The following is a 13,475-nucleotide window of genomic DNA, read 5'->3' as shown; positions in this document are numbered from 1 at the left end:
CTCCGACGATGAACATAATGCGCCTCGAATCATGTTCTTGCTCAGCTCGCGGAGGGAGGCTCTCTCTTGGCCCACGGGGTGGAAAATCCCAGACGCCACTGCCGCAAAGACGGAGTTCTTCCCGCCATCCCCCTGTGGATTTAACCCATTCTCCCTTGCCAATTCACGGAGTGCTCCTTCTGCTGCTAGTTGGTCTTGTTAACTGCAGTATAGGGAACGATAATTGCCCAACCATATGGTTTAGAGTACAGAGTTAATTGTGTGGGCCAGTGGAGAGGAAAGCAGAGTTGCAAGGTACACAGATACCGGAAAAGTATCGCGATACCCTGCTGTTGAAAACAGCACAAAACCTTATTTTGCTAGCGGTACTTGAAAGACAGTGTTCTACTAAGAGCCATCTTTCCCATGAGTTGCTTCATTGTGAACAGGCATATTGGGCGTGCAAACAATCTTTAGCTTTCATGGTGACAAAAACAGAGGCAAAAATCTGGAACTTGCAATCATGGCATGTACATTTTTTGTCAATAATAAGACCCCAGTTGCATTGAGTGTTATTTAACTGTTTAATAAATTATATCTGGATAGAATTATACATTTAATTATCAAAGAAAATGCATACAATCAAGTATTTGGCACACCAGATTACTACTTAGCATGCCAGAGCTTCAATAACACTATGACCTTTATCTCGTTATTTGCAAAAATCCAATTACTACTATGTTATGAATGTACTAATTATCAAAAACCCATCAGCATGTACTCTATGAAAACACAAACAAGAAAGACGACTTCACATCACATAATCTAGAATATTATGGATCATGAAATGAACAGACTAAATGAATTAGTCATTTAAATTACATTTAAATTTGGCACTTCAGGGTCATGAAGCTCAAACCTAAGATTATTCCCCTTCACACAACAGCAGTGCACTGAAGTAGACTTGTTACTCAATAATAGAGCTGCAACAATTCATTGATTAACTGATTAGTGATCGACTGCTAAATGATTCACCAACTGTTCTGATGATCGGTTGATCGGTTTTTAGTAGTTTTCATGGAAACAATTTTTTAAATGTGAAGATTTTTCTGGTTTTTGGAGACAAAACTAATCGATTAATCGAGAAAATGATCGACAGATTAATCGATAAATTACATGAATCGTTAGTCGCAGCCCTACTCAAAACACCTACTCCGCATATGTCTGCACTCTACTGATCTACTGAGTATATTTTCTAGTTTCCTACTTAGTGAAATTTAAAATGACGAATAATGACAACAGGCTCTTCCACCATGTTGTGTCATCTATTATTCCATTACTTCTCCTGATACATCAGGTTTTGACTGTGGTATTGTTTCAGTATCGGTATTGAGCTTTATTTAGGCAGATATCTTTTCATAATTATCATACTTTGACCAACTAAAGACAAGAATAGCTCTAAACACACTAATTATACAGCTCTGTTAGAGATTAAAGAAAGTCACACACATGACTATTAACACTCATTTAAACACATTGGGTAAATTGTGGATATTGAATTTTTGATGGGAGGTGGTGTGTTGGCATTTATACTAATATATATTTGATATACATTAAACTACGCATGCATGCATGTGTTTTTTCAGATAGTTCCATAAATAGACAAACCAGGAAGAGGGAAAGGGAGGAAGTAAGAGGAGATATAGGTTAATATTGGCAAGATCATAAAAAAATGTCACGGAAAATTATCCTCATCATGTCCAGTAACAATTATTTACTGGCAAATTTGTTAAAGGTTCAATTAATGAATCTATGTCAAAATTAACATGTCATAAAGAAAAATGAAATCATATTTTGTCTTTTAACCTGAATGTTAAGCCGTTCGTCACATGTAGTAAAGGGATAGCCATGGTGTATGTTTTTATTGTTGCTTAGATAATTTCACATTATCCTAGATGAGACAAACCCAAGTGTAATATCTGATAGTAGATCCTGTAGAGGTTAGAAGATGCTGCTGAAAACAAACAACCTCTTGCGAATGCACTAAACTCTGCTGTGGCATCTTTTATCTCGAATAAACAATAATTTTTTTCCCTGTCAGCTTTGGCGGTTGGGCAGGTTTAGGTATGTGTGCGATTGGAAAAAAGCTGCGAACGGATCGTGTTTGTCACACTTGAAGTTCCTGTGGGTTCTCTGCCAACCTGCCGTCCCCGTGTGCCGATGTACGGCATTTAGGATGCCGCGTACTCGTCCACTGGGAGCACCTCCGTGTATCGCTCTCTCTCTCTCTCTCTCTCTCTCTCCCTTCTCATCTCTCACTGTCGCTGTCGGTCTGCCTCAAAGTCCAACCCTTTATTTGATGTAAGAAACATAACCAGACTTGTCTGCACAGTAGAGACAGTGAGGCAGAAGGGCAGTGACACTGGGAGGCAGAGACTGAGCAAAATGGGGGTGGGGCAGTTTGGCAAGAAAAGGATGCTAAATCTTACACGATATAAAATCTAAATGTTTTGATGATACATGATTCTCTTGAAAGATTGAATGAACCAGGTTTTATTCTGTGCAAAATGAGCGAATCAGGGTGGCAAGCACCGCGCACGCTGTGCCCCCAAACCACTGCCATCTTCTGTTGTTGAGCATGTGCTGTGACTGTTTCAGCAGCCCCACGGCAGTCAAACCGAATCAGCATCTGCTCTCTCCTTCAACATCTGCTGGTTATTTTTAGCATCATTTTAGATTTTTAAGGATCAAGACTTGTTTTGATATTCCGCATAACAACATCCTTTCTGTTCTTGATTTGTTTTTTTGAACCCCCTCCAGAGTTTTGAGTATGGACACAGTCAGTGCAAAGCAGCTCTGATCTTCTGTCCGTCCCCCGTGGGATAACCCCCCCCCCCCCTCCCCCCAGTGAACACAAGTTTCCCTCTGCATGGTGTGCACGATACAGTAAGCAGACAAATGACAGATATAGTCTTGGGAGGGGGGCTGAAGTGATAAGAGCGGAGATTAGGCTAATCTCGGTTATTTTTGTGCGCTGGGATGTTGTTGGTGGTTGCTGGGGGTATGCGGGGAAACCGATGCATTGGTGGTTAACTGGTGGGGGGAAGCTCTTATGATCTGTTCACCACTGTCCATGTGTGTAAGGCTACAACTAACCAGTTATTTCATCATCCCAGTTTTGCAGAGTCAAAGGTGACTTCAATTCTCTTCTATTTAACATTTAAATTCATATTATGCCCATATTCACGTTCACAATATGAATTTGGGTTAACAGTTGAAAAGGTTTACATGGTATGGAATGTTCAGTAAACACATCAGTTTCCTCAGACTGTTCATTCCTGCAGCTCCTCTTTCCAGCCTCTGTCTGCAACACTTGGTCAAAGCTCCTGTCTCTTTAAGGCTTTTTAACTTTGCAGGCCGTTCACCTACGACCGACACGACACACTAGTTGACATGGGCATAATGTGTGTCCTTTAAGTATTAAGGAACAGGAGAAAACCTCACATTTAAATGCTGGCACAGTTAAAGCTTTGGCATTTTGATTATTTAGATACGGGGGGGGGGGTTATTCATGGAAGACATCCTGTAATTATATCTTGTGCAAATGAATTCATTAGTAACTAGTGAGGCATTTGCTGTGCATCTACTTCTACTTAATGTTAATAGATTTGGTGATGCACCCTTCATCCATCTATCCTGACAACAGCTGGAATGCAGCAGTTTATACTGTCTCATGTTTGGGCATCATTCTTGAAATGAACCATTGAGTATTGTTATGGTGTGACTACACGACAGATTAGATTATGTGGCATATCAGGTGTAGCCGTGATGCAGCAGCCAACACAGTGGGAGGTATGTGGGACGAGATAATGTGCCGTTGCTCCACCGTGGATCATATGACTGATTCTAATACGCCGGCCTCGTTGTGCTGCGTATTTACTGTTGAGCTGCCGTGGTGACGCTGTATTTACCGTGTATTGCTGTCGTACACTGTAGCCCCGCCTGCGTCCCTCTTTCTACCGAAAGTATGAATCTTTTAGACGCATCACGCTGAGAGGAAACACGGCCACTATATCAGAGCCGGCGAGAGTTGTGTTTAAGCTTGCGATCGATTTCGGCTCCGAGTATGGATGATTCACCCGTTTGAGATCGCACGGCAGAGGCCACCTCCACCAACCCCGGGACATCGGGGAAGAGTGTGTCTTCGCGGGAGACAGGGCGAGCGAGGGGTCTGTCTGGCTGGTGTTAACACGAGCGCAGCTCAGGTCACCCTGTGCACTCCAGTCAAATCCTTACTGCTCTCACATGAGCACTAATCTCCCCTGACTGCCTTCTTAGCACAGCCACAACTCGGGCTGCAACACTCACCCTTCCTCTCTTTACCGTCCTCCATTACATGCACACAAACGTGTTTTGTCATTCCTCTCTTATTTCCACTGTCTGTCTCCCTCCCAGAGACTTCTACAACCATTTGACTTGTAGTGTCAATGTAAACCTATTAAAGTAAATGTGAATATTGAATATTTAATATAACATAAATCTTAGAAACAATGCATGAGAAATCGCTACTTCAGGCAAATGATGCTGAATAAAAAAGAGGTGTGTGACCCTTGCTGACGGACCTGCGTGTAAGTCCGTGAGATGTCACATTCATCCTAGTTCTCGGGTGGATGTTTCATGTCGCCCTGTTACCTCCCAGTTGTTTGTCTCTTCCCTCCTCTGTCGGCCCTCCATCCTGGACCGACTGATGGAGGACACTGATTTAATTCCTGGAATGATGCTGTCAAACTGTCGGGCTGAAACGGACTTGCATAACAAGACAATCGGTGTGGAAAGTGGGTCGCGTGGGAAAACAGTTGTTCTTGAGCCAACTGGCGTGTTTGTGAACAATATGTCCACATCTGCCGCATTCATTTGTTTTCCCCAGCAACTTTCCCATCGCGTTGACGGTCGGGCCCAGATGTGCTTTTCTCAGAGCCGAGCTGTTATTTTGTTGCCCCTGCTCAGGTTACAGGTACAAATCGATAGAACATTCAACCTCCTCCTCACCCATAAAATAAGCTTTAATTGTTCACCAAGCCTCTTCCATACAGAGTAGACTGCTAGAAACCTTGACAGAAATTTCTGTGCACAAATTGGCTGCATACATTAATCCCCTCTGAGAATAATGTCCACACAGGGACACAAAGGAGGCTTAGCAGAGCGTGTTTCGATGCTGTGAAGTAGCGACGGGAAAGGTACAGGATCCTTATATAACATCTCAAGTCAATGTTTCAGTCCTAAAGCACTTGAGCTTACACAGTATCCTCCGTACACAATCCGCAAAATGAAATTCCATGCAGAAAACATCCTAAACGTGACTCCTGTGGCCGTGGGGGACCTCTGCCCCAGAGGATGCTGCCTCTGCCAACGCAGCTCCGAATGGTGGAGCGCAGATTAGGGCGGAACAGAAGCGTCGAGGTTATCGCGCTCACACGACCAAAATAGACGCTGAGCGGGTGAGACAGCGGGCAAAGGCGGCAAAGGCTCGCGGTGAAGAGTGTGATGTGCTTAGTGGAAGAACAAGAGAATACTGCTGACAGACACAGAAACGAGGGGGAAACAGAGCGGATGAGCGGCGGCGCTCCCACGGGAGGGAGCGAGAGAGAGAGAGAGAGAGAGAGAGAGAGAGAGAGAGAGAGAGAGAGAGAGAGAGAGAGAGAGAGAGAGAGCGACTTGGACAGAAACAGTCTTTATTCCATCTTGTGACAGACACTTTACCAACAGATGACTCATCCAATTAAACGCATGCTCCGACTAACGGTTGTTACGGGCTAAGCCGGTAGAGAACCGTAGTACCTTCACCTTCAACACCACACTGACCAGCTATTCATGCCCTACTTTTAAATGTGTTTGAATTATATGTGTGATAATTGGGTCCTTATTATTGGTAGTTAGCTGTATATGATGATAAAGAACATGCCCCTACAGAGGCCTATGAAGAGTAAATGTATTACACACATAATATGAGAGTAAAGCACTAAATAAAAACAGGAGAAAAAAAAAGTTTGTAAGCAGGAAATCAATGGACAGAGTTTAACACAATGTAACATGTGGGTGGCACTCCAATTTCTGATTCCCATCGTGAACTACAGCTGCAAATGTTTCCATGATACAAATATTTGATTCTTTTTATGTGAAATTCTCGGGGATGACTGTCAGGGTATTTATTTTTTTTTTCAATTTGTGCACTAATCAGGACTTAGCATCTTAAAATGGTGAACACATAAACAAGATGAACGAGGGGCACCGTGCGACAGGGCTCGTTAGAAAATGTATTCATGACAGCTAAATCAATATGTGTAAGAATGAATGAGCCTTTACTTCTTTATGATATTTTTTCTTCTTCTCACTTACAGTTTACAGTAAATGCAGTTATATCATGTTATTGCAAATGTGGTAAGAAGGACAGAACTTAAAACAAGTGGTTACTGTAAAATAACACCAGCTGCGCCATTACAATCACGCAGTTCCTCACAAATGAATGTATCGATGCGTTTCACTGGTAATGCTAACGCGCTCTTACCTCCTTTACACACTTACTCGTACCTCTTTCAAGGATGTCATGCTCATTTGGGCGTGTAAGGCAGCAGTGGATGCAGTGGAGAAGTAATGATCTCCTCTTTAAAGTCTTCTCTGTTACATTAATAGATCTCTACTTGTTTTCTGCCTGTGTACAGATCCCATCGATTACCAACCTGCCTTTTAATTAAGTCTCTGACTACAAACTACTGCCGGGCCTCATTACCTTAATGTACTGCCAATGTGCGGAAGATTCATGGCTTTTTAATGCAGGGAAACAATTGTTTTGCAGGTTTAAAAAAAATAAACCTATATTTTCTATTTGGAGGGAACCAAGTTTGCATGCACTGTATGACCTTGCTCTTCTTGTGGAGCCTGTGGTGTGTGCAGATTTGCAGACTGATTAGCTTGTCAGAGCATACAGTACGCTGCCCGAAGCTCTGAAATAATGCCAAGTCTATTTATGTTTAATTATTGCTGAAGTATACATACATCAACTTGAATACACATAGCACATTAGAGGAACGCGAATTTGAATTACTTCCAGCGAGATGCTTGTTGCATGTTAGGGGGAAGAGAGCGGCACTGGTCATCTATTCCCAGAAATATTCCATTTTCAGCTTTGTGTGTCACAACATACAGTAAATTGTCAATTTTTTTTCTCAATAAACTGGAAGAGAGAGTTAAATAGCCAAAAACATTTTACGTATATAAAAGAACAGAGACAGAAGAAGAACACAGGAGACTCGCTGAAATCCAAGTGGATTCCCATTACTTGATAATATGATTTTTGCAAATCCAAGTTCAACTGTAATTTTGTGATTAAGCAACACCGAGAGAGAGATCCAAAAGGAGATTTACAAGACGACGTTAAGCGGGAGAACTCCAGATTTTCCTGGAAGCAGTTTTGTCATCCTTCAATGTAATAGCCAGTGGTGGATTTAATCCCCTCAAATTAGTCCCTCGCTAATCCCCACTGACCTCAAGCAGAGGTCAATCGTGTCCAATTTGAAGATGCATAAAGAACACTTTGTAATAGCGTGTTCAAGGCCCACAGCTTGATGAGGAGAAAGTCTCCCGCCTGCTCTTTTCTCTGCACATCAGAACCCAAAAGTCGGCGCACGCACGTCAACCTGACTGACTGCTGCGGTGTAAATTCCTTTAAAGTTAAAGTAAACCGCATGTTGGGTCGCCTCTGTGGTCTCCATACGCTCACACTGTACATGGACTCTACCGCTTTGGCATTGACATTTGTTTCTCGTCCAAAGACGATCGTTTGTGTGTGAACCTCCCACACGTCCATCTCCTCATCTACTCTACTCTACTCTACCGCACGAATGGTGAATGGATGGGGAAGAGCCAAATGTGAATGAGCGCTGTGCTGGCGGGACACAGCCCGCGTGTGACCTTGTGTCGCTATCACATCACATCTTGGCTGCCTGACTCTTCTGTATTAGAGGATTATGCAGACCTCTGCCCCTGTCCCCGGTCAAACTTAAGCTCGATGCACTTAATTCTAAGCCTATATTCTGCCAATGCCAGCTGTGAGTAATGGCGGTGCTCTTGGCTCTCTGTCAGTGCCACCTATTTCGCTGTAGTATTGCAGTTCATGAGAGCTTATAGAGGCACAGAGGGAAATACAGAGCTTGGTTGACTGCCTTGTTGTGCCCAGCGCTTGGGACAATGTTCTGAAATTTCTATTTAATGTTCCTGCGTTGCTCTCTGTGTTTTTGTTACGCGAGCAGTTGATTCAAGATTTTTTTTACATCATCGACATCCTCTAAAAAAAAGCAAACAAACTCACAAAGTATGACAGGCATGGCATGACAGCCAATCAGAAGCCCTGATTACTGGTGGGGAAATAAAAAAAGGACTTGCTCACTAGTTAAAATAGTAGACGGCCCCTGTGTCCTCATTGTTGTTCACCTTTAAAATCTTTTGTTGCTGCGATCGGTACAGTGGATAGTTCAAATGTGGGGGAAAAGACGTGCTATATTCTTCTTGACAAACTGAGATGTTGACAGAGTGATCACAGATTTTTAACAGTGTGAAAGTGGTGTGGTTTGATTCACCTCAATGTTGGTGTTGAACAAAACGGTGGCAGATCACGACTCTCCCCCAACCCTGTGTGCAATTCAGACTCTGTCTCGCACACTGTGCAGTACCAAGCTGCACCGAGCACGGGAGTGTCTTTGCTGGTTTTACACCGACGCAGTGGCCATTTTCCCGTACAGCTCTCACATTGTTCAAATAGCAAATGCGATTGTGCCCATCGTAGCGCCCGCGGTTTTCAAATGAGTAGTGGCGAGGCGCTTTGTTGGCACATCGCTTCGTCTTGAGGCAGTCGAAGTGGTTGATCCTTTGACCAACAAAAAACCTGGTCTGAAGTCAGTGCTGCAGTATTTCACTGTTACTTTAAGGGCATATTGTCAATATAATGATTTGCACCGACATAGGCTGGCGGGGGGGGGGCGCACAGATGGTGTGCGTGTGCGCAAAGTGAAACCGTTCCCACTGAGAAACGTTCTCTCTTACTACCTCTGATTGGCTTATAGCACGTTACACCCAACAGACACACACACACACAAACACACACACACACACAAACACACACAAACACACACACACACACACACCCACACACACACACACACACACACACACACACACCTTAGACCATGCACTTAAATTGTAAAAATAGAAACGTGAGCCACAGCAAGTTGCTAAGTCATGACCAGTGTGACCCTGTTTGCAAGTTGTAGAAACTAAATATCCTGAGCATGACAGCACTGCTGCTTTCCACCACAGGAACACTGGCCGTTCATTCCCCTCATTGAGGCACCAGACTCCATCATGCACCACGACCTTTGACCTAAACTGTATCGCTTCCTTCCCTCACCCGCGTCTTTCTTTCTTGTTTCTTACTTGACTGTATGATTAACGTTAGTAATATTAGCATATTGCTCATGATTGATTGATGGTTTTCGAACCTGGATGGAAAAGTTCCACAAATACATTATTTGTAATATTATTATTACAAAATGAATTTGCTATATGGAAAGAATGTTTTCATCTTGTGTTTGAGCAACGGTAACAAATGCAACATTCACTTCAGATAGTTGAAATCCATCCTAATGTATCCCTACATCCCAGTGAAGGTTATCCTGTATAATCCTCTGGACAGTGATCTCCACCTGGCGCGTCTATTATTAAGAGCTCTAATAATAGACCACTACCTTGTGGCTGCCTGCTGCCACTAGCAGACTTTTCAAACGGGCTCCCCCTTGAAATACAAACCCAAACATAACCCACATTGTGCTAATGCGTTCCTAAATCTCTCCTCCCAGGCTTCAAGTGACTCAGTGTGACCCAAAGGTCGCCGAGGTCTTCCAGCAAAGTGAAACGGTCCCTGGGAATTTTCAGAATCCTCCGCGACCTTTGAACACACATGACCTCAGCACTTGAGTCTCTTTCGTTGTGTTTTTAAATCACGGCGTCGATTGACGGAGGAAAAGCGCAGAATGGGCAGTCGACCCTTCTCTATTTCTTTTTTTGTCTTCATTTTTTTTGTCTCTCCTGCTCTCTGTGTCTGTCTTTCCCCGTGCCTTGTTGTTCTTTTTCCATTATGTCCTCAGACTGTGATGAATGCGAACACACACACACACACACACACAAAGGTAGAGAGAGGGCTCTGCTAAATTGAGAATATAGATGTAGGCAGCCGTCCTGTACGCTACTGGCTAATTTTAGCCTTCCAGGGCAGTGCACTGTATCTCCCTGAGGATGAGTTGAGACATAGAGGGATCTGAGCATTAGCTCGGCTCTTGTTCTCTCCTCTGTTCTGTGCGTGGTCACTGTCCTTTGTTCTGAAAGGTCACAGGACAGTCACAGAGGACCGGGGTCGCTTGAGGATTCAAAGAGATTTTTTTAAAAACACCAAGGGTGTGATGGGGTTTCATGGGGAATCATGGCAGAATCATGGTCTTCTAGAGTGACTGTGCTGTAAGGAAGTTTATCAGGTCTACTAACTAGAGGTTGCAAAACAGAACTGAGGAGAAAGACACATAAAAGTACGGATCAAATTGAATCATAGGTTAAGTACAGCAGAGTAAACGACACTATTCAGAAGTAGAAATGTTCAATACAAATGGTGCTGCTCATTGAATTTCTTACTCAAGAAAAGACCAGCAGCTTGATATCGAAACTTCAACCTCCTTATACACCACTTTTCGGTCAACTTTGACACGGTAAAAACTTACCTAGAGTAATGAAGTACACAATTACTCACTTTTCTATCTTTTCTTCTCATGACAACGTGGTTCACTGCACCTCCAATGAGCAGAGTGGACAGTTCACCAAAAAAAATGGAAAGCCATCAACTTAAAAATAGATAATTACCTGCAATCTTCCATTCAACAAATTTGGCAAAAGGGTCAAGTTTATTATGCAGAAAGCCACCAATGAGGGATCTTTATTTGGAGAGAACTGAGCTTCAGCATGATGATGATTATGGAATAACTAACCTGGAAAGACATAATGGGTTTCACATGCTAATGAGAAACTATGAATTAGCGCCTCAGCCAACCAGGCATGAGTCAATTCTCTTTGCCCAGATCCCATGTAAATGAAATGGCTTCTCATTGCAGATATGGTCACTCATGCTGCTGATGACTTTCTATTCTGAAACCTTCCTGCTCAGATTAAATAACCACACGGGCAGTAAGTCTTGCCCCAGCTCCTGCAGCTCCTGGCATTTAAAAAAACCCACCACACACTCAGTGGCTGATTGTTCCGGAGGTCTGCGCTCTCTTCATCGTCCAGCGTTTCATTCACCTTTACTCTGCATTACCTCTGCGCTGTATATGTATTTCCTACACTGGCTCTGTTTGTTTTGGAAAGCAGCCATGTTGAGTTATGAACAGTCCGACATCTGCGAGTGCAGGGATGCACACACACGCACACACACACAACATCCACGCACACACACACACAGAGGCTGCGACCAAACAGGAACGCCATGCCTCCACTTCTATGGTGACTTTATAATTTTGCGGTGGTTTTAATTGTCTGTCTAATTTTTGAACAACGATTTAACATTATATATATATATTTATATATATATATATATTAATAAGCCTCTTGTGTCTCTTTGATAAATGGTAAATGGGCTGTATTGATATATCGCTTATCCAGTCTTATAGACCACCCAAAGCGCTTTAAAGTAGAAGTCACACATTCACCCATTCACTCACTCACTCACACACACACACACACACACACACACATTCATAGAGCGCTTCTACTGTATATAAACAGCACTTCACACATTGCCAGGGGCAATTCGGTGTTGAGTGTCTTGCCGAAGGACCTTTCCGCATGTGGACTGGAGGAGCTGGGGATCGAAACACCGACCTTTTCTCATTAGTTGACGACCCACTCTAGTCTCTTGAGCCACAGCCGCTCTGTGTGTATGTGAAAACCTGTGTGACAATTAAGAGACACTCACTCATCTGAATTCAAACTGCAGCGGATCTTTGTTGAATTCAATTTGATGTATGGTCAGAAATAAACAAAGGAGATCCTGAGGAGGTCTAACTGTGGCCTCTCTCTCTCTCTCTCTCTCTCTCTCTCTCTCTCTCTCTCTCTCTCTCTTTCTCTTCTGCAGATTTTCCATATGACCTATGACCTGGCTAGTGCAGTGGTAAGAATATTTAATTTGATAGGGATGATGCTGCTCCTGTGTCACTGGGATGGCTGTCTCCAGTATCTGGTGCCTCTCCTCCAAGACTTCCCTCCTGACTGCTGGGTGTCCCTAAACGGTATGGTTGTAAGTATCACACGCTCTTCTCTTTCGTTTGTTATTTTTTGCATGTGGGATGTAAACTGTGTATGTCTGATTCTTGGTGATTTTTTTTTGTAAAACAGCAGGTCGGTGATTTTAGACAAAGTTAGACAAAAGCAGGATTCTCATTTTCTCCAGGCGATCATTGATTTTGTCGGATGAAATGTGAGTTCAGAAGATTTTTATCAGTTGAAGCAACATGAGCTAATTATGCCAATGAGGTGTCCATGAGTCGGTTTAAATTGACTTTTAAATATGACAAGCGAACTCATTTCAAAACTAAAATCTTGTAAAGTAGGGGCTCGTGAAAATATGCACTCGATGTCGCCACACAGGATATTGTGTTAAAAAACAACATCGGCAACAGATTGATATATAACTTTTTCATTCGCTCTACATGCACAGCAGTTTCTATGGGGACTGATTTGACTCAGACACTTGCTGTGCATCTCAAAATGACATACCTGTCAGCCTCCCTGTTACGGTCATGGAACATCTGTAGAGGAGAATAACTACTCTGCCCACTCCCCACTGTCTGCTTCTTCTGCCACAGCCCCCCGGGGAATTATGATTATAATACAGTTGGTGATCATGTTAGACATCATTAGAACTGTGTCTAGAAGGAGAGATTTGATATTTGTTTTTTAATTGCAGGAGTTCAGTCTCGTGTGGCAGCTCTGACAGTGTGATATTACTCCTTACTATAGATGCACTGATAAAAGAAAAGGCTCAAGTTATAATGAGATCTTTTCAAAACTGTATTTAAAAAATAAATAAATAAATCTGTAGATAAAAATATCTACAGATAAAAAGGCAGCAGCCACTGAGTTGTATGACATGTTGAGGTGTGGACACGGGCTCGGTGTTTTGTTTTGAAATAATTCGGAGCAGGTTTCTAAAAATAAGAATAGCAGGCACATTTCATCAGGGACATTGTTGCAGGTACAACATTGTTCTGCCAACATACAAAGAACAATACAGTAGCCCAATGAGGCAGTGAGCCTTTTTTTTATTGGAGCCAAAGTGGACTATAGTAGAGCTCTTTAATTTTGACATGTGCAAGTAGCAGCGTAAACGACAGGACTTGAGGATT

General features: G+C 42.9%; 1 protein-coding gene across 1 annotated transcript in view; it reads left to right on the top strand.

Annotated features, from left to right (window-relative positions):
* The window catches only part of LOC118285473 (potassium/sodium hyperpolarization-activated cyclic nucleotide-gated channel 1), a 63,360-nt gene that overhangs the window by 17,607 nt on the left and 32,278 nt on the right, over nt 1-13,475 (top strand). The window contains exon 3 of the mRNA XM_035609148.2: nt 12,206-12,367. Within this exon, the coding sequence (XP_035465041.1) occupies nt 12,206-12,367 (162 nt within the window). The remainder of the gene's footprint in view (nt 1-12,205; nt 12,368-13,475) is intronic.

This window comes from Scophthalmus maximus, chromosome 20 (assembly GCF_022379125.1).
Source record: "Scophthalmus maximus strain ysfricsl-2021 chromosome 20, ASM2237912v1, whole genome shotgun sequence".
Lineage (NCBI taxonomy): Eukaryota > Metazoa > Chordata > Actinopteri > Pleuronectiformes > Scophthalmidae > Scophthalmus > Scophthalmus maximus.
This window is presented reverse-complemented; position numbering and strand designations above follow the sequence as displayed.